This window comes from Bos indicus, chromosome 19, assembly GCF_029378745.1.
Source record: "Bos indicus isolate NIAB-ARS_2022 breed Sahiwal x Tharparkar chromosome 19, NIAB-ARS_B.indTharparkar_mat_pri_1.0, whole genome shotgun sequence".
Classification (NCBI taxonomy): domain Eukaryota; kingdom Metazoa; phylum Chordata; class Mammalia; order Artiodactyla; family Bovidae; genus Bos; species Bos indicus.
Window position 1 is genome coordinate 6,111,533 of NC_091778.1, and position 22,499 is coordinate 6,134,031.

At 40.2% G+C, this 22,499-nt stretch overlaps 1 protein-coding gene across 1 annotated transcript; it reads right to left on the minus strand.

Moving 5' to 3' along the window:
• Window positions 1-278: 278 nt before the first annotated feature.
• On the minus strand, window positions 279-790 carry LOC109573396 (signal peptidase complex subunit 1). Its single transcript, XM_019980588.2, has one exon. The coding sequence runs from the start codon at window positions 645-647 to the stop codon at window positions 339-341; it is 309 nt and encodes a 102-aa protein (XP_019836147.2). The 5' UTR covers window positions 648-790; the 3' UTR covers window positions 279-338.
• Window positions 791-22,499: the final 21,709 nt, after the last annotated feature.

Genomic DNA, 22,499 nt, shown 5'->3' on the forward strand with positions numbered 1-22,499 from the left:
ACTAGAATTTTTAAATGTGGCCTGATTAAAATAAAGGAATTAATAAAACACAAACAAAGAGGGCACTGAAATGTAAAAATAGAATCATCACATTCAATAACGAATAGGCTTAGAATACCATTATAGCTAGTTTAACAGGCATGATACTATATACAGAGTATTAATAATAACATTTAATCAGAACTAAACTCCCTTTTGAACTGTTGTGTTGGAGAAGACTCCTTTTTTTTTTGGTGGTGGTTTTTAGCTTATGTTTTTTATATATGAAGACAATTTAGCTCATGTCACACAAAACAAAAGCAGGTACAACAGTAAAGCTGAATCAATGAAAACCCCGATCAATTATTTTTAGCATGTCTCTTAACTTTTCGTTCCCCTGGTTTCTTGTCTTCTGTGCTTGAGTCTTGAACAGGTAACCACTTGAAGGGGTGCCGGCGATAAATGGGCCATGGGGGAAGTGTCAGCAAACACGAAAAAGCAAATCCAGCCATAACTATATAGACAGTCCACCCGAACTGTTCAGCCAGGTGCCCGTAGATAAATCCAACTATTGCAGAAGAAAGGATAATTCCCTGAAACATCTGTTCAGCTAGCTTCTGGCCCTTGTAATCCATTTGCGTGGGCAGTGAGCTCAGATGCTCCAACATGTCTGGTTCTGAAGGCGGGCGGCAGAGCGAGGGCAGCTGGGACTCAGGGACGCTAGGGCCCGGGGTCAGCTTCTGCTGACGGGTCCAGTTCCGCGGGCCTGCGGAGTCGAGGGTTGCGATGGCCGTAGTCCCGGAAGCGGATGTCTCCCACAGAAGACTCTTGAGAGTCCCTTGGATTGCAAGGAGATCCAACCAGTCCATCCTAAAGGAGATCAGTCCTGGGTGTTCATTGGAAGGACTGATGTTGAAGCTGAAACTCCAATACTTTGGCCACCTCATGGAAAAAGCTGACTCATTGGAAAAGACCCTGATGCTGGGAAAGATTGAGGGCAGGAGAAGGGGACAACAGAGGATGAGATGGTTGGATGGCATCATCGACTTGATGGACATGAGTTTGGATGGACTCCGGAGTTGGTGATGGACAGGGAGGCCTGGTGCGGTACGGTTCATGGGGTCACAAAGAGTCGGACACGACTGAGCGACTGAACTGAACTAAACTGAAACTGGCTTTGCTGTTATTAGCTATGCAGCATTGGAAATTTTTATTTCCATAAACATAATTTTCCACCTTTAAAAAGAGATGACAATATTTTTTTTTCATGTTGTATTATGTGGCTCAGTCTCCCAGCAATGGCTAAATGATCCAGAGGTTTACATTTGACACAAGATGGGCTAATCAAAAGCTCTGTTCTGAGAATCTGGATATTTTTAACTCAGAGAGAGAGATTGAAAGACTCGAATGGAGTGACATTGGTACCATTGTTCAAGAGAAAATACCATACAATCCTGCATCTGAAATACTAGGGACTCTTTTTCTCCTTGCTCTTCCACAGGTGCACTGAACTTATCCTTTGACCCTGAGAGACACCCAGTGATCTTTCCAGCAACTGTCTGTGGGTTTGTTGTGTTTTTTATGTGTGGCCTTAGTGGCCATAACTTGCTTTCTGTGTCTTGTAAACAGAAGAATTTTGAATCAAAAAGAAATAGGTCTTAGGAAGGAGAATGGTACAAGTAAAAATTTCTGAAGCAAGGAATCGGTCTAAAGTGGGGTCTAAATTGGTCTAGAGCTGGGAAGCCTATAGTGCAATACACAGCAATTGATTCAGTAATCCCTGGTTATCCCAGTCTGTGTGGTGTGGGTGGTATATGACTCAGGCTGGCCAACTGAATCATCAAAACCTAGACACTCATGGGAACTGATTAATTCAGGATAGGCTCATGACCTAAGAGGATTCAGTAACTCAACTGAAGGAACTTTGTTTCAATTTGGGGGAAGAAAGACTTTCTCTGTTGGACAATGAGGGGATGAAATGTAACACTGCAGCAGCAGTCTTAGCTTATTAAACAGAGAATCTGCCTGAGAAAGAATCAACACAGAGGAAAGGATAGCAGAGAATTGAAGAGAATGACCCTTTGTTTGAGAACTTGGGCCTTGAAGCCCTTTAAATTTTTTTGTAAAAAGAATATCTTTAATATATAAATAGTTCAACAGCATCGTTAAAAGCTTTTGGCCACTGATAAAAAGATGATTAGTCCAACTTGGCAAAAACTTGACAATACCATTGCAATTTGAATTTAGGTACAACTGCTATGTATATAATGATAGTATGCAGGTAGTTTTTAATTATATATTTAAAAGATTTGTAATTTTATGCATTCAGCATTCACCATTGTCTAAATGCCTTGGCAAAACTTGGTGTGCTTAAGTTACTTCACTCATACAAAGATGATGCCATAAAAAAGAGGGTCCATCTCTCCTGGGAGCCCAAGATAAAAGACACACACCAGCCTGTCCTTCTGCTACTACACTTGCTGGGAGCCACTGACTAGACAAGTGTTTCCTCATCTTATAAGGATAAAAAAATGACCCAACTTTTTTGAGGATGGAGGACCATAGGCTATCAGGGCATTTATACCATCTCCTTGGCCATATTGATGAGAATCTGTTAACCCTTGCTGAACTAAATGCTTTAGTTTGTTTCTTACTATATCTAAGACAGACAAGTAGTTGCCTTAAAGCTTGCTTTTGTTTTATCTACATTGCTGCTGCTGCTAAGTCACTTCAGTGGTGTCCGACTCTGTGCGACCCCATAGACGGCAGCCCATCAGGCTCCCCTGTCCCTGGGATTCTCCAGGCAAGAACACTGGAGCGGGTTGCCATTTCCTTCTCCAGTGCATGAAAGTGAAAAGTGAAAGTGAAGTTGCTCAGTCGTGTCAGACTCTTAGCGACCCCATGGACTGCAGCCTACCAGGCTCCTCCATCCATGGGATTTTCCAGGCAAGAGTACTACATTAAGTGATTCTATTTCTGTGTGAAAAGGCCCATTTACCTAGAAGGAAAAGAATCTTTCTAATTCCCACCTTTGAAATTAGAAGATTCATTTCTAATCCCACTGATACACAGATATATGGCCTAGATGCTTCACAGATAGGAGCCAATAAATTCTCCTTGGCTCAAATACCAATTTGAATTGCATTTTCTAAAACTTGCTACCAAAAGAGTCTAGACTAATAAGTCCCTGACCCACAACTAGGCTTATCTAGTCTTGCAGACATAGACAAGCCTGGTAAAATCTGCTCTCTCATCCTCAGAGTTCTTTGCTGATGAGTCTCATATGTTCTATTCTCACAAAACAATGCAGTATAATCAGCTGTTCACTGGAGGTAAGTTTATAAGTATATAAACTTACATTTATAAGGTCATTCCAAATGAATATAAATATTGATTAGTTTGTTGCTGTGTTATTGTTCAGTTGCTAAGTTGTGTCCAACTCTTTGTGACCCCGCGGACTATATAATGCTAGGCTTCCTTGTCCTTCACTATCTCCTGGAGTTTGCTGACTTATGTCCTTGGGGTCAGTGATGCTACCTAACCATCTCATCCTTTGCTGCCTCCTTCTCCTTTTGCCTTCAATCTTTCCCAGCATCAGGGTCTTTTCTAAGGAGTCAGTTCTTTGCATCAGGTGGCCAAAGGTTTGGAGCTTCAGCTTCAGCAACAGTCCTTCCGATGAGTATTCAGGGTTTATTTCCTTTAAGATTGATTGATTTGATCTCCTTGCAGTCCAAGGGACTCTTAAGAGTCTTCTCCAACACCACAGTTCAAAAGTATCAATTGTTTGGCTCTCAGCTTTCTTTATGTCTGACTCTCACATCCATACGTGACTACTGGCAAAACCACAGCTTTGACCATACATACTTTTGTCGGCAAAATAATGTCTCTGCTTTTTAATATGTTGCTTACGTTTGTCGTAGCTTTCCTTCCAAGGAGCAAATGTCTTTTAATTTCATGGCTGTGGTGACCACCCACAGTGATTTTGCAGCCCAAGAAAATAAAACCTGTTGCTGCTTCCACTTGTTCCCCATCTCTTTGCCATGAAGTGATGGAACCAAACACCATGATCTTAGTTTTCTGAATGTTGAGTTTCAAGCCACTTTGATTGGTTTAAATATTTTTATAAACTATTCCATGAAAAGTACCCATTTAACAGTGGGAATCATATGCTAGTATTTTTTTTTATTTGTTTTAATTGGAGCCTAATTACTTTACAACATTTTGGTGGTTTTTGCCATACACTGACATGAATCAACCACAGATGTACATGTGTTCCCCATCCTGAACCCCCTCCCCCCCTCCCTCCCCATCCTATCCCTCTGGGTCATCCCAGTGCACCAGCCCTGAGCACCCTGTCTCATGCATCGAACCTAGACTGGCAATCTGTTTCACATATGATAATATACATATTTCAATGCTATTCTCTCAAATCATCCCACCCTCGCCTTCTCCCACAGAGTCCAAAAGACTGTTCTATACATCTGTATACACTAGTATTTTTATATGCCCAATCCCTAGTAAAATATGTTAGGCATACTAGTTGCACAAAATGATGAAGTTAAATTGAATTAGAAAAATTCACTGGGGTAGGAGGATTTGAAGTGAGTTACTGCCAGTACAGAGTCCCTGTAAGTTATGTAAAAATGTTGAATGAGAAAAATCTCCTTTTATAAGAAAGAATAAAATGCACAATTATATCAACAAAGTTGAGAAAAGTTAAGCCAAGGGCTGCAGGCAGTCTGATGCTCTGGGGAGAGTAGAATTGCCTGTACTGGATAAGGAGTGAAAAGAGAAAAGGTATCTGCTCCGAAGTTACAGTTACAGAACCCAGAAAACTATTATAGTAATCCAGGCAGGGAGGAGGACCAGTTCTGCCATGAGGCGGAGGCTAGTTTGTGCTCTTGGAGTCCACGGCAATCCCAGGACCGTCAGCGGGCCCCCAGAGGGTGATCCCACCTCTCTCGTGTTCTTCCTCATGCCACACTCATGGATCTGGTTAAAGCAGGGAGGCAGAGGCTGGGAAAGACTTTTGAGTAAAACTTTGTCTTAGGAAAAAGCCCTAGTTCGGAGATAGTCCCCAGGAGCAGTTTTTTCCTAACTGAACTAAAGTTTGATAGTCCCATGTTTCCAAGTAGCCTAACTAACACAGAGCCTAGTTTCCCTATTGGAAAAGTAGACATAGTGCTATTGCGCTGTCTCCCTGGAGTTATTATAAGACCCAATGACAAAATTATCTACTGGTACATGAAAGAGCTTTGTAAATGTGAACGCAGTTCGTGATTACAAGTTTTATTTTTGCCCCTCCTTATGTCTGGACTTAGTGTCCTGGCTTTTAGAATCTGGCACTGTGTAAGTCGAGCGCTGGTGCTGCATAATTAAGGTAGGCTAACTGCTGCAAGCCACAGACCCCAAATCACGCTGGCTTATCGTGGCTTATCCCACCTGCTCACTCGTGCCACCTCCCATCATGCACCAGCACGTGATTTTTCATCCTAGCTTCTTGTATGTCACGGCTCCACCCAACCTTAGGTTCCTAGAGCCCTCTCTTTTCCACCACCAAATGAAAACGGAGTAAGGACAGTGAGAGAATTTTATGGACAGGTATGTAACACTTCAACTCACATTCTGTTGTGTAGAACCCAATTACATTGCCGTAGCTAACTACAAAAGTGATCTGGAAATGGTAAGCTTTGGTACCCAGTAGGATGAACAGAGCATGATTGTTGGGAGCACTAGATACTAAGGCATAATGAATGTATGCACTTCTTCAGCTTATATCACATGAAAAGATCCTCCCCATCTATGGACTCCCACAGCTTCTGGTGTGTGTGTGTGTGTGTGTGTGTGCCCTCAGTTGTTCAGTCATGTCCGTCTCTTTGTCATGCCATGGACTGTAGCCTCACTAGAATCCTCTGTCTGTGGAATTTTCCAGGCAAACATATTGGAGCAGGCTGCCATTTCCTTCTCAAGGGGATCTTCCTGATCCAGGGATCAAACTTGTATCTCTTGAGTTTCCTGTGTTGGAAGGCGAACTTTTTTACCGCTGTGCCACCTGGAAAGCCCCTCTGTAAAACCTAATTAAGTACACTGTAAGTAACTTGAGTGCAGGAAATTTTTGTCACTTTCTTCTCACAATGCTTAAATATAGTGGGTGCTCAAAATATGCTAGTTAAATTGATAAAACTAGTCAGGTACATGATTCACATCCAAAATCAGCTATGGTTTCTTAAACACCTCCCACAATGTCACATTGCTGCCAAGAAATGTTTGCCTCGTCAGAAAAGTTACTCCAAAACATAGGGCTTTCTACTCTTTCAAACCCAGAGACATCCATGACTAAAACAGAACTTGGTACATAGTAAGCACTAATTATAAATGTGATGGGTGAGTGAGTGAATGAATAATTTAGTAAGCTACAGATCCAGGAGTTTTATAAATCAACTAATTTTGCTATTTGATCATTCAAGCATTTGGAAATCAGTAACTTTAGCTCTTTTCTATCCTCTTATCTTCCTGTAGGTTTGGATCCCTGATCCATTCAGGCTTAACTGACCCACAATCTGTTGCATCTAACAGCTAGTAACATTCTAACCTGGCAGATGAAAGACTTCAGTTTTAGTTCTCAATCAAACACTAACTTACTCTATGTTTTTTATCAACTCAGTAGATCCCAGGCCTGCTCCTTCCTCCTTATTTGTCATTCGTTTGGGGCTTTCTCACACACTGGCTATACCGGCTTATCGTCTTGCATTAGTTACTGTCATGTTTCAGATTATCACATAACTCTTCATCTAGGAAGAGATTTTCTCCACAAATTAGTTGGGAACAATATGCAAATATGGCCCACATGTTCTTTGTTATTTCTGTCTGAGATTTTCCATGCACAAAACAGAAATAGATAAATAGTCCTGAGGTCCACTGATGAATCCTATATTCTATATTCAGTAGACACTTCACACCTGACCGTGTACCAGGTGTAACACAGAGCTACATTCAGTTATAGTCCTTGCTGTCAGGGAGCATCTAGTAGGGAAAGAAAGATGCTAAGCAAATACCTACCATGCATTGCCACAAGTTTATTAAAAAGTATAAAAGATAAAAGGAGTATAGAAGAAAAATGAAGAAATTTAGTAAACTGCCAAGGTTTAAAAAATCTCAGCTTCACCACTTATTAGCTGCAGGACTTTGACAAACTACTTAACCTCCCTGACCCTCAGTTTTCTCATTTGTAAAATTTTAATAATAACAATAACCATGTCATAGGGTTGTAAAGAGGATTAAATGTGTTCATATACATAAAATGTTTAGAACTGTGCTTGATTGCAGTAAATTTCTAACAAATGTTATCTATTATTATTATTTTATTGTCACTTTATCATAAAGTACAATAAAAATATGGAAGTGATATGCCTGAATCAAAGTGTATTTCAAATCAACATTTAGAAATAGTTCCTAAAAGCAAGATGGTTCTGAAAGTGTTTTAAAAGGCACTGTATGTTTATAGGGCTTTCCTGATAGCACAGCCTGCAATGCAGGAGACCCCAGTTCAATTCCTGGGTTAGGAAGACACACTGGAGAAGGGATAGGCTCCCCACTCCAGTATTCTCAGGCTTCCCTTGTGGCTCAGCTGGTAAACAAGCATTATTATTTTGCCAAATTATAATTCTGTTGTTCTGTTCGTATAACTAGGATGAATCCAGCATATACTTACCAAAACTCACTTTGCACTGACCAAGTATATTACATTGTTCTGTCATTGAAATGGATCTGATAAGTATCAGAATTACTACTTTTCTGAATTATTATTGTAAGATACTAACTCAAGAAACCTTCTAGTTACCAGCAGAGTTTTACTGCTTTTTTTGCCGTGTCTTTGGGTTGCACAGATTCAAACCTGAGATTCAGAACTGAGCTGTTTGTGGATCTGGCAGGCTGGTGACACTGTTGGGTATCTGTTTATATGATTTTATGGTGCAGGGTTGATGTATGAGGGAAGAATTTCATACAGGGAGCCTTGAGTTAAAGATAGAGGGGAGAATTAGATTTGGGAGGAAATTGCTGGGCATCTGTCTCCCTGCTGGCCAGAAGGACAGAATTCAAAGTCCTACAGAGAAAATAAGGCCAGAAACTATAAGTTAACGTCTGATAAGGGATATGTGAGATTCTGGGAACAAATTTTGCTTCTTCAGGACATGTTATGAAGTGAGGCAGAATCAGAGTGAGAGCCACTTTTATCACACCTAGCCCATCCCCACACCCTTGTTCCACTGCTGCACACCCGACACACTTTGAATCCCCCCACACCCTGGACGAAACCAAACCCCCAAAGCCCCACTGCCTGAGAGTTGGCATGGGGTGCTGCCAAGCGCGTCGAAAGCTCAACCAGAGAGAGCAGAGCGACCCGCTCCAGCTTGTTGCTGCATATGTGTGTGCAGACGCCCCACATCTGAGGACTCCCAGAGGGAACTAGGAAAGGCTTTGAAAGAGACTGTGATTCTGTAAAAGGGGAACTGACGGTCTGCACTCACAGGGGAGAACACAGCGTCAGCAGCAGCAAACCATTTCACCACCCAGGAAGCCTCAGGAGTGGATCCAAATGCACCTCTCTGCCCCAGGAGCCAGACCTTTTTCAGAATACTTCCAGCTTACTTCATATTATGGCCACATCGGCACAATGGCTACTTATGGGGAAAGAAATGACAGAAAAATAAAAAATGGAATTGGAGACCTCCGTATTACTCTAAACTGAATTACTGCAGCATCCACTATTTGTGCTGCATTCTGTGCAGGCATGTGGGCGCACACGCGTTCCCATGCACACACACACACACACACACACACACACAAACATCACTTATTTTTTGTACCAGAGGAAGAATGCTCTAACCAACTCAGTTCAGTTCAGTTCAGCTCAGTTCAGTCACTCAGTCGTGTCCAACTCTTTGTGAGCCCATGGACTGCAGCACGCCAGGCTTCCCTGTTCATCACCAACTCCTGGAGCCTACTCAAACTCATGTCCATCGAGCAGGTGATGCCATCCAGCCATCTCATCCTCTGCCATCCTCTTCTCTTCCCACCTTCAATCTTTCCCAGCATCAGGGTCTTTCCTAAGGAGTCAGTTCTTCCCATCAGGTGGCCAAAGTACTGGAGCTTCAGCTTCATCATCAGTCCTTCCAATGAATATTCAGGACTAATTTCCTTTAGGATGGACTGGTTGTATCTCCTTGCAGTCCAGGGGGACTCTCAAGACTCTTCTCCAACACCACAGTTCAAAAGCATCAATTCTTCGGTGCTCAGCCTTCTTTATAGTCCAACTCTCACATCCATACATGACTACTGGAAAAACCATAGCCTTGACAAGACGGACCTTTGTTGACAAAGTAATGTCTCTGCTTTTGAATATGCTGTCTAGGTTGGTCATAACTTTCCTTCCAAGGAACAAGTGTCTTTTAATTTCATGGCTGCAGTCACCATCTGCAGTGATTTTGCAGCCCCAAAAAATAAAAGTCTGTCACTGTTTCCACTGTTTCCCCATCTAATTTAACCAACTAATGTTTACCAAAAAAACAGGATCATTCCCATGTTAACCACCTACTTGACCAAGAGCAAGGCCAAGGAGTGAGGCACATTAGGACCATGATTCCAGAAGTGGTGAAAAGATATAAGCTGCATCTTACATGTGCCTCCAAATCAGAATCCTTCTATCCGCAAATGGTAGAAATGCTTAATTAAATCCATATTTTTTAAGCACTCCAATCTTTTTAATGTAATTATTGTTCATCTTTTGCATCTGGGTAAATACTCCTATTTTGGCACAGAAAAAGAGAAGGCAGGCTCCAGAAACCATTTTGCTGCTAGGAGACCTAGAGGCCTGAAAATGAGTTTTTGACAAATTGGAGAGCCCACCCCCTTGCTCTGCATTTAGACAGCATGGGACATTTTGTGAGGCGGCTTCCTTCCTTCCATCCCCGAGCCCAGCCCAGACAACATTGTTCAGAGCCCTTCTTGGAACTATGTGAAGCCTGGAACCTTACTATTTCAACATGCTTTGGAATCACCCAGGATGTTTGCTGTGACCAAAGCAAGATTTTTAAATTGGAGTCCTTCCATTATTTGGCTTTGCCTACCTCCTAATGACCTATGCTGCTATGCTGCTGAGAGCGTGTTCTCTGCTTTATTCAGCGTCATGCTTTTATGCTGACTATACATTCTATGAGTGAAAAGACTCCTTTCAGATATGGCTCCGAACAGTTGATCTTAAAAGGTTTAGCCTTAACATTAAAAGGTTAAGTATTTCTATACACTCAGCCTTAATTTGGAATTATAGCTTCATTTGACTCCAGACATTTTTAAAAGTTTCATGATTATTAAAGGCTTCAGCTCTCCCATGTGTGCCAAATTAAGCCAAGAAGGGTTGCAATTCACCACCATACTGAATGAGTTTTTTCCCACTCTGGGTTCTCACAGCACTTCAAACTTCCTTTTAACTCTGCATTTACTAGGTGTCAAAGTCATTTATGTCTTCCTTTCCCTCTAAAAGACAATATATTTTAGTTATCTTTTTATCCCCAAAATCTAACCAAGCACCTGGCAAGGACCCAATAGTTACTCAATATGTATGTTGTTGGCTTAAAATTTGACATGTTCATGACAACTATTTTAATACTTTTGGGCAATGCTTATACTAAAAATCGTATTTCTTTTTCATCTGTACCTCAGGTGTGTGAAAAACAACAGGCCTGCCTGAAACTATGAGAAGATAATAGTTCTAAGGGGGACAGAGAAGAATGGATAGGAAGATAATGGATATCATATCCATATCACAATTTCCCTGCTTCTTTACCTATACACTCCATCTTTTCTCATGTTTATTCAAGCTCAAATTCTCCATTATCTGCACTAATGAAGAAAAGCTCTAGTATACATGGTGACTCAGAAGGTAAAGAATCTGCCTGCAATGCAGGAGACCTGGGTTTGATCCCTGGGTCAGGAAGATCCCCTGGAGAAGGGAACGGCTACCCACTCCAGTATTCTTGCCTGAGAATTCCATGGACAGAGGAGGCTGGTGGGCTAGAATCCACAGGGTCTCAAGGAGTCAGACACGACTGACACATACATAGTTCCAAAGAGCAGATAATCTAAATTACCCCCTTGTCCTTCTGGAGAACGCATCATACAGAAGCAAGAGCCCTAACTTTAGGGACATAAGACTGAAGTCACACTTCCTACCTATAAGATGACCCTGGATGAGTCACTCAACTGTTCTGAAACTCAGTTTCTTTACCTGCAACACTTACCTTTCCTAGCCATAGGACTAGTGTCTGGATGGCACAATTTGTACTGTATTTTGCAAACCAAAAAACAGAGTACTTGTCTAAGATTATGTGAGTATTACATTTGGAATGGAATTTGATAGCAAGGAGTGATGAATAAGTTGACATAGAATTAATAGTCTCTGCCAAATAAATGTTAAAATAAGTTTATAGTTCTCAAGACTAAACCAAGTGACAATGTGGGTAGGCAGTCGATTCACCTTTTAGGTTCAGGGAGGACTGGCTGGGGTTATAAAAGAGCCGTGACTGGACCATTATATGGTTGGTTCCTCTGCAGATAATCAAGAGTTGACTAATACACAGCAAGGGCATGAGACAGCACCTTGCTCCGCCGTTACCCATATGGTGTAAAAACGAAGGTGGCTAGTGCCAAATGCAGATCCAATTAAAACTTGGAAAGGTTGCTCCATTATCACATTTGCAGTCATAATTAAATTTGTCGCTGAGAAGAGCTGCCAAGCTTGCCTCTCTGTTTTGGAAGGTGGGACATCTGTTAACATTAGCATGGACATGGAGCATGGGAGAAAGTCACAAAAATTCTGCTTCAAAATGAACATTCAAAGTAAACTATAGTTTCTTTTAAGGCTCTGACTACTAAGCCTTCTATTGTTCTATTGCCTCAGTTTCCTTGTTACCTCTCCTAATTTGTGATTTCTTAATGAGTGAAAGTCGCTCAGTCATGTCCGACTCTTTGCAACCCCATGGACTATACAGTCCATGGAATTCTCCAGGCCAGAATGCTGGAGGGGGTAGCCTTTCCCTTCTCCAGGGCATCTTCCCAACCCAGGGATTTCTCAATATAAAGGACTTTTCCCTGATATTTCTCATTGCCAGAGTCAAAACTCTTAATGATTAGAATTCAGATCTGACTAAAATTCAACAAGGAAGGTGATCTATGATCAGAATTGAAAGCTTTAAAGAAGACTCCCCTTTCATACTTCCTACAGAGGAGCTACCTAGGAAATGCTGGGATTGTATGTGACTTGATTCAACCACATATAGGAGGCAGCAAAGCTGGAGGGCTCTGGAGCACACAGTTAAGTACTAAGATCAATGTATGTGCATTATATCTTATAAACAACATGAGCTTTCACATTCACAAATTAGTTTAAGCCAGATGGCAATCTCATATAGTAGATAGTTATCTTCTCATTTTGCAGAAAAGTAAATTAAAATTCTGAAACATTGAAATGCTGATAATCTCACAGCCAAATGGTAGAGAGAGGAGAAATGGAATGTAGGTTTTCTAAATCCTACAGCACATATTTGTATTTAATTTATAAGCTACATTAATTTATATCAATAGAGCCAAACATGCCACATTAAGAGCTAAATGTTTTCATCTAAACAATTTTTAATATGATGATAATGAAAGATTAAATTAAAATCCATTTTCCTGCCTACTAGGATGAAACATGAAGTTGAATAATATGACCAAAAAGCAACACTCTCACTATATAGCCCTGAAATCCTACAATGGACTGTGAAGCACCGGGGCCCTGAAATTTACAATACCAAGAAGGGGAAGGAGAAGAATGTCATAGAAAGAGCTCTAAGCTGAGAGACTTGAGCTTTGGTGCTTGAAGCAAAACCTGGGCCAAATCATTTCATTCATTTCTGCATCATTTCCACAATAAGAGGACAAGATATGGCAGAAGTAGTTTCTCCCTCAGATCCTTTCCAGGCTTAAAAATATCATGATTCCCATGAAGGACACTGAACTAGAATTGGATCTTATATTTTCCTGATGTATTGTCAGGTCTGAGTTTGAATGACTCTCAACTCATGCAGGTTTCACACTTACCAACCTTTTCCCTATAGCAATTCAGCTCCCAGACTCTCCAACAAATCACAGTGAGTCTTTAATGATAATACACCTGAGCAAGGGAGCAAAAAAATTAAGCACTGCAATTAATGAGGTGACAATGATAGAGATCTCAGAGCACCAATTTACGGAGCAGGATTCTCAGAAGAGAAAGCAGCCTGCTAGGCCTGAATAGTTAATCTTAAGGGGTCATTTAAATTTATATGAAAGGTAGCTTGATAAGAAGATGGTAAAAGAAAAATAAAAGTATTCTGTGAATGTATAACTAAATCCAGTCCTTTTGTATGTTTGTACACATATACAGTGAATTCTAGAATTATTATTTTACATATAAAATAAGGACATAGAAAACTGAAAATCAAGAGCAGTATGGAATATTTTGAAAGGTCAGGATTTTCCAGAGAGGGATTAATTTGGTATTCCTGACCCCCAAACAGAATGTGGCAAGCTTTTAGTCTATGAAGGACCTTTACACACACTGCAACCCTATAAAGAAGAAAGGATGTTATTTCCCCCAATTTAATAGATGGATGGGGTACATTAATGGTTGTGACCAAAGTCACACATTAGGAAATCTGTTATTTGTTTGAAGCCACCAGAAATTAAAATTCCACAAAATATATAATTTCTTCTCATATGCCTGTTTCAGATGACCACTGTAACTTACTAATTCAAGTAGCTCTTTTCCCCACCTCAAAGGCAACCAGAGGAAATAACTAAACACTCAAGAACATACATATCAGTAGAGCTACTATGCAACCTTCCTGAGTCTCTTACAAGTGGTGGCCAAGACAATGCAATATTCTTTCCGTCAGAGTTTAGCTTATTACAGATAAAATTGTTTTGAATCTACATGACACAACCAGACTATACATGGATAAATGAATCCTTTATCCTTTAGGCATTTTCTTCTTTCAGTTTTTTATAATAACTACTATTAAATACATTAGTAACATTATACTTGGATAGCCATTACAGTTCAGTTCAGTAGCTCAGTCGTGTCCAACTCTTTGCGACCCCATGGACTGCAGCATGCCAGGCCTCCCTGTCCATCACCAATTCCCTGAGTTTACTCAAGCTCATGTCCATCACATCAGTGATGCCATCCAACCATCTTATCCTCTGTCATCCCCTTCTCCTCCCACCTTCAATCTTTCCCAGCATCAGGGTCTTTTCCAATGAGTTGGTTCTTTGCATCGGGTGGCCAAAGTATTGGAGTTTCAGCTTCAGCATCAGTCCTTCCAATGAATATTCAGGACTGATTTCCTTTAGGATTGACTGGTTGGATCTCTTTGCAGTCCAAGAGACTCTCAAGAGTCTTCTCCAACAGCACGGTTCAAGAGCATCAATTCTTCAATGCATTACAGTCGAGTACAATTTAAAAACAAAACATATTCCAATATCATATGAACTTAACTCTCTAATAAAGCCTTGTGATACATAATCTGTTGGCATTTCCACATTTGCTTAGTCAGCTCTTAAAAGGTATGAAAACTCAGCTCAATCCTGGAATCATTTCCCGACTTCCAAGTCTATGTTTCCATCACAAATTACACATGGTAATTTTCCCACTGGATTGAAAACTCCCTGAGGTTGAGGGCCTCGTTCTCATTGTATACTTATCTCCTGTCACTTGTTGTTGTTCAGCCGCTAAGTCACGTCTGAATCTTTGTGATGCCTTGGACTGCAGCACTCTAGGCTCCCCAGCCTTCCACTATCTCCCACACTTTGCTCAGATTCATGTCCATTGAGCCAGTGATGCTATATAACCATCTCATCCTCTGCCTCCCCCACTTCCTTTTGCCTGCAATCTTTCCCAACACCAAGGTCTTTACCAATGAGTCAACTCTTCCCATCAGGTGGCCAAGGTATTGGAGTTTCAGCAACAGTCCTTCCAAAGAATATTCAAGGTTGATTTCCTTTAGGATGGACTGGTTGGATCTTCTTGAAATCCAAGGGGCTCTCAAGAGTCTTCTCAGCACCACAATTCGGAAGCATCAATTCTTTGGCTCTCAGCTTTCCTCATCATCCAGCTCTCACATCCATACATGACTAATGGAAAAATCATAGCTTTGACCATATGGACCTTTGTCGACAAAGTGATGTCTTTGCTTTTTAATATGCTATCTAGGTTTGTCATAGTTTTCCTTCCAAGGAGCAAGCACCTTTTAATTTCATGGCTGCAATCAACATCTCCAATAATTTTGGAGACCAAGAAAATAAAATCTGTCATTGCTTCCACTTTTTCTCCTTCTATTTGCCATGAAGTGATGGGACCAGGATGTCATAATCTTAGTTTTTTAATGTTGAGTTTCAAGCCAGCTTTTTCACTCTCCCCTTTCACCCTCATCAAAGGCCCTTTAGTTTCTCTTCACTTTCTGGCATTAGAATGGTGTTACCTGCATATCTGAGGTTATTGATATTTCTCCTGGAAATCTTGATTCCAGCTTATAGTTCATCCAGCCCAGCATTTTGCATAATGTACTATGCATAGAAGTTAAATTAAGCAGGGTGACAATATACAGCCTTGTCATACTCCTTTCCCAAATTTAAACTATTCTGTTGTTACATGTCTGATTCTAACTGTTGCTTCTTCACCCACATATGGGTTTCTCAGGAGACAGGTAAAGTGGTCTAGAACTTCTGTCTCTTTAAGAATTTTCCACAGTTTGTTGTGGAACATTCACACCAGTCAAAAAGATTTGGGGTAGTCAGTGAAGCAGAAGTAGGTGTTTATTGGAACTCCCTTGTTTTCTCCATGAGCCAGTGAATTTGATCTCTGATCCCTCTGCCTTTTCTAAATCCAGCTTGTACATCTGAAAGTTCTCAGTTCATGTACTGCTGAAACCTAGCTTGGAGGATTTTGAGCATAACTTTGCTAGCGTGTGAAATGAGCACAAGTGTATGGTACTTTGAACATTCTTTGGCATTGTCCTTCTTTGAGATTCGAGTGAAAATTGACCTTTTTCCAGGCCTGTGGCCACTGCTGAGATTTCCAAATTTGCTGATATATTAAGTGAGTATTTTAACAGCATTTTTTTTTTTTAATAGTTCAGCTGGAATTCCATCAGCTCCACTAGCTTTGTTTGTAGTTATGCTTCCTAAGCTTCACTTGACTTATATTCCAGGATGTCCAGCTCTAGGTGAGTGACCATACCATCATGTTTATCTGGGTCATTAAGGCCTTTCTCCTATAGTTTCTCTGTGTGTTCTTGCCACCTCTTCTTAATCTCTTCTGCTTCTGTTCGGTACTTACCATTTCTGCCCTTTGTCGTGCCTTTTCTTGCATGAAATATTCTTTGGATATCTCCAATTTTCTTGAGATAGCAAAGTCTTTCCCATTCTATTGTTTTCCTCTATTTCTTTGCATTGTTCATTGAAGAAGGCTTTCTTATCTCTCCTTGCTATTTTCTGGAATGCTGCGTGTAATTGGTATATCTTTCCCTTTCTCCCTTCCCTTTCACTTCTCTTCTTTTCTCAGCTATTTGTAAGGCCTTTTAAGATAACCACTTTATCTCCTTGCATTTCTTTTTCTTTTTTTCTTTTTTTGAGATGGTTTTGGTCATTGCCTCCTGTACAGTGTTATGAATCTCTGTCCATAATTCTTCAAGCACTCTGTTTACAAGATCTAATCTCTTGAATCTAATTATCATCTCCACTGTATAAATCCACTGTATAAATTCTAAATTGTAAAGAATTTGATTTAGATGGAACCTGAATGGACTAATGGTTTTCCCTACTTTTTCAATTTAAGTCTGAATTTTGCAATAAGGAGCTCATGACCTGAGTCACAGTCAGCTCCAGGTCTTGTTTTTACTAACTGTATAGAGCTTCTCCATTTTTGGCTGCAAAGAACATAATCAATCTGATTTCGGCACTGTCCATCTAGTGATGTCCATCTGTAGAGTTATCTCTTGGTTTGTTGGAGAAGGATATATTCTCTGAGCAACATCTTCTTTTGACAAAACTCTATTAGCCTTTGCCTTGGTTCGTTTTGTATTCCAAGGCCATACTTACTTGTTACCATGGGTATCCCTTGACTTCCTACTTTCACATTCCAATCCCCTATAATAAAGTCATTTTTTTTTTTTTTTTTTGGTGTTAGTTCTAGAAGGTATGGTAGGTCTTAATAGAACTTTTCAACTTCAGCTTCTTTGGCATTAGTGGTTGAGGCATGGACTCGGATTACTGTGATGTTGAATGGTTTGCCTTGGAAACAAACCAAAAGCATTCTGTCATTGAGACTGCACCCGAGGAGTGCATTCTAGACTCTTTTGTTGACTATGAGCGCTACTCCATTTCTTCTAAGGGTTTCTTGCCCACAGTAGTAAATTTGCCCACTCCCATCCATTTTAGTTCACTGATTCCTAAGATATTGATGTCCAGTCTTGACATCTCTTGCTTGATCACATACAATTTACCTGTATTCATGGACCTAACATTCCAGGTTCCTATGCAATATTGTTCTTTACAGCATTGGACTCTATTTTCACTACCAGACACATCCACAACTGAACGTCATTTCTGCTTTGGCCCAGCCACTTCATTCATTCCAGAGCTATTAGTAATTGCCCTTTGCTCTTTCCCAGCAGCATATTGGACATCTTCCCACCTGGGAGGCCTCATCTTCTGGTGTCCTATCTTTTTGCCTTTTCGTACTGCCCATGGCCTTCTCCAGGCAAGAATTCTGGAATGGCTTGCCATTTCCTCCTCCAGTGAACCACATTTTGTCAGAACTCTCCATCTTGACCCAACCATCTTGGGTGGCCCTGCAGGACATGGCTCGTTAAGTTATGCGCTTCATTAAGTTATGCAAGCCCTTTCGCTATGACAAGCTTGTGATCCATAAAGGGGAGGCTATGATTCATGAAGGAGCTGTCACTTACAGGTGCTCAATAAGTGAGGCTGAACAGACAGATGAATGTAGCAATTGGAATCTATAGTCCAGGTAACATACTAGAAAATGTACATTTAACAAAATTCACTGCGTTATTATTTGAGCTGATTGGCCAATGTTGTAAAATGTTCAACAGAGTTTATATTTTATATTTAAATTAAATACAAACTGCTTTCTCAGTAGACAGAGACTCTCAAAATCAAGCACTGGACAAACTCTCCAGGACCATCTGGTCCAATGTATGCCAGAAAAGTAAATAGGTGTCTAAATAACCCATGGCATTTTCTGTTTCATTTAAAGCTTCATTTCTCCCCCACCCCCAGCCCCTCAAAACAGGAAAATAAAGAAGCTGCAAAGGTCACCTTTGTAGAACTTCTGGTATCTATCCAGAAAAATCCTGCTCCCTAGCCCTGACCCTTGAAAAAACAGACTCCCAAGAGTCCCTGGAAAATGGACACTTACATAAATCTGTCTCTGTTCAGACTTTCTTCTTCGTTCTTCTTCTGGTACAGTCTCTTTCCTCTCTCACACACTTTCGACTGCAGAACAGAATGTCCATTTCACACTGTTCAAAATCTCTGTCTCATTTTTCAGTGCTAAAACGATACAGGGCCCTGCAGCTTTTCAGACACTCATTCTTTTAAAGACATTGGCTGAACCAAGTTCATTGGCTGTGGGTTTAATAAACTCTCCCAATGCTGGTATCTTTCAGCCTGTCAATTTAAAAATCCTTTCTTGAGCACCATAGATCACTGCAGAAAGAGAAGTGCACTCACAAAGAGAAACAGCAGGAAAATAGCAGAATGCAAAGACTGCCAATGAATGGCTGGAAGGCCGCCACTGATGAAGATAATGAATAGCCCAGTTGTAAATCAAACCACTTTAAAATGCAAAATGAGCTACCCCCACTAGAAAAAGGTTGTTTATGTTCTGGCACCTTCAGGGGTAATGAACACAAGATATTAAGTATTATTCAAGTTGTCCACTTAAAAATTCTTAGATTTTCTACTCAGTATTCAACCCCATGCCTAAAAGACAAACAATACAAGCAGCTCTATCAGTGGTCTCGTTCCTTATTTACTTATTTCATTTTACTCTCACATAAAATCAGGACCATTCTTAAATCCAACCCCCCTTAAGGATAGATGGCCCATTTACTTCTCTCTCTTATAAATCTGATCCCATTCTCTCCTTACATAACATGCTTTTCAACTTATCCACATATGCCTCACATTGCCTTTTAATTGCATATGTAATGTCTTGTCTCACCCAATAAAATCATAAACTACTTGAGGGCAGGAATAATGACTTACATTTCTCTTGTCTAATCCACAACAACTGGCAGAGTGAAAAGCCCAGCACGGGTGCTCCATATAAACCCTCTGATATGAATAAAATGAGAAACTTGGAGGCTGAGAAAGTTGGATTCTGTCATTCCTTCTGGACTTAACAGAAATGCCATCTCAGCTTCTCAACTCATGCATTATTGATTTTTACAGGTGCCACCTTTTTAGAAGGAGATATGGAGCACAAACAGCCAACCACAGTGTGTTACTCTAATCAGCAACAATTTCAGTCTTATCCTAATCAGAAACCATTGTGTAGGGAGGATGGGTCCTGTAAATGACAATCATCTCACCATTGTTAAATGGTGAATGCGCCATAATATCAAAGCACAAAACTGCCCCAAAGTGTTCTCTTAAGTAATCATACTAAAAGATTAGGCACCAGCAGGTAATTTGGCCTTATCTTTCTTCAGAAAAACTTAGAAGGGATTTGAAGTAGAATAAATCACCATGAGCAATTGTAAGAACTACACAGGCCTTTTCGATATCTTCTGTCTTCACACATATGGGGAAGATAATTTTATAGTCATGATTTTCATACCATACTCTAGGCTCACAGTTCTTTTAGACTGAATAATATTCTCCTTCCTCCATCAAACATAGTGTACCTGTATTGATTCAGGCATAGGGTTTCCCAGAAATAAAAGATATTGACACAAGATTAATTGTAACCTGTGACTAAACCTGGAAATACAGGTTTTGTCAGCCAAAAAGAGAGATCAGCATATGATAAAAGACATTTTTAGAAAAAGATGGTAAAGTCAAGAACGGATTAGGTTTGGCTAGAATGTTTCTGATAATTTTTTTTAATAATTACTGTCATTTCTGGGAACTATATTATTTACTTATTCAATCTATACTCCTTAAGCATCTATGCTATTTAATCTATACTTATTCTATCTATACTTATTAAGCCTTTCCCTTCTCCAGGAAATCTTCCCAACCCAGGGATTGAACCCAGGTCTCCCACATTGCAGGCAGATTCTTTACCAGATGATCCACAAGGGAAGCCCAAGAATACTGGAGTGGGTAGGTTATTGCTTCTCCAGCAGATCTTCCCAACCCAGGAATCGAACCAGGGTCTCCTGTGTTGCAGGCATTTCTTTACCACTGAGCTATCAGGGAAGCCCTATTAAGCATCTAGTATGTACAAATAACTGTGTTGAGAAATGGAAGGCATACAGAGACAAAGATTTGTCCTGAGCCCTAAGCAGTCTTGTAATCTAGTACAAATATCACATTATACACAAAGAACATTAAGGCACCATAGGTAATATGTGAGAAGAAACATCAGTGTCTTTTATATGACTAGATGATGTTTCACACATCTACCATAGAAATTCCATAGTTCCATAGAACTTAAGATGCAACAGACTTGTGATACACCTAAGAACCTGTATATATTTACAAACTTCAGATGACTCATAATTAGTCAAATTTGAGAGAGCTCGAATTAGAGAGATTGTAGTTTAGTTGGCGAGTGAGACAATTTATACATAGAATGATCAGTACACAATTAGGAAAATCATAATTATTCATTTTGTTTTGAGGAGCAACAAAGAGATAAATGTAGGTGTGGGGAACCTTTGAAAATAGAACAAGTTGAGCTAAGCACAAAGGCAGGAAGTCACAGTGTGTATCAGGGGAGAGAGAAAAGTCAATCAAGAGAGGGGATTAGCAGCCAGAAGAGAGGGGGTCTTGTATAAAGCAGAATACAGAGGGTCTTGACTGACAAGATGATGAGTGAGCTTTGACTTAAATCACCAGGTACTAGGAAGAAACTGATAATTTTTCAATACAATCTGAGTATCACTTATGAAAAATTATTTGGCAAACAGGATTTTACAAAATGGATTAATCAAATAATTGGAAGTTTAGAAACAAGGAAATTGTTGTTGTTCAGTCGCTAAGTCATGTCTGATTCTTTGCAGCCCCACGGACTGCAGCACGCCAGGCCCCCCTGTCCTTCACTATCTCCGGAAGCTTGCTCAAATTCGTGTCCATTAAGTCGGTGATGTTAGAAACAAGGAAGAAGATATTGTAATAGCTTGAGTAAAAATGAGATACTGAACTAAGATAGTGGCAGTGGAAAGTGGAGGCTCTAACAAAGGAGAACTTGGAATAAAAGAATTAGAAAACTTGGTTACTAATTGTATATGGAGGGAAAGAGGGAGGTAGAAAGACGATGAGGCATTGCTAAGCCAGGTAGCCATGGGAGAACGGAGGTTACTAAAAACAAAGAATTCAGAAGTTAAGCTAGTTTGGCAGGCCAGGTAATGATTTTAATGTTAGATTTGTTGAGTTTAAAGGATTTGAAGAGTATCTGAGTGGAAATATCTGGTATAGAGATGGGGGTTCCAGGAAATGAGTGGGGCAGGCCACGGATAGAACAATCAAAAATCTTGTAGATACTCTTACCTGGGATCTAGTTCCTTCGATTGTGCTCCTTCGTATTCAGAGTTGGAAACTGGAGTCTGCACAACACACCTGCACACAAATGTTCACAGAAACTTTATTCATAGCTGCCAGAACTTCGACGCAATCAAGATGTCCTTCAGTAAGCGAATGGATAAACTGGTGTATATCCAGACAATGGGATACTATTCAACACAGAAAGAAAATGGATTAACAAGCCATGAAAGGACATGGAGGAAACTAAAATGCATATTACTAAGTGAAAGAAGCCGATCCGAAAGGGCTACATATTGTATGACTGTATGCGTGTGTGTGTGTTTATAATATTCTGGAAAATTATGAAAACTATGAAAAGAGTAAAAAGATCAATGGTTGCCAGGGGTTGGAGAGAGGGAATGATGAAGAGATGGAACATAGAGGATTTTTAGGCTGGTGAAATTACTGTGTATAATACCATAATGGTGGACACATATTATTTTCATACATTTTCCCAGACCCATAGAATGTCCAACACCAAATGTGAACTCTCATGTGAACTATGTACTTTGGATGATAAAGATGTAGGTTTATCAGTTGTAATACATGTAGTCAGTCCTCTGTGAGGAATGTTGATAATGGGAGGCTATTTCCAGAAAATTCTCTAATTCTTTAACCCCTCTACCTTTCTCATTCTGCATTTTCTTTCATACTCTTTATTAGGAACA

Coding starts and splice junctions, on each gene's coding strand:
- LOC109573396 (XM_019980588.2), bottom strand. CDS start 647: ATGTTGGAGCATCTGAGCTCACTGCCCACGCAAATGGATTACAAGGGC.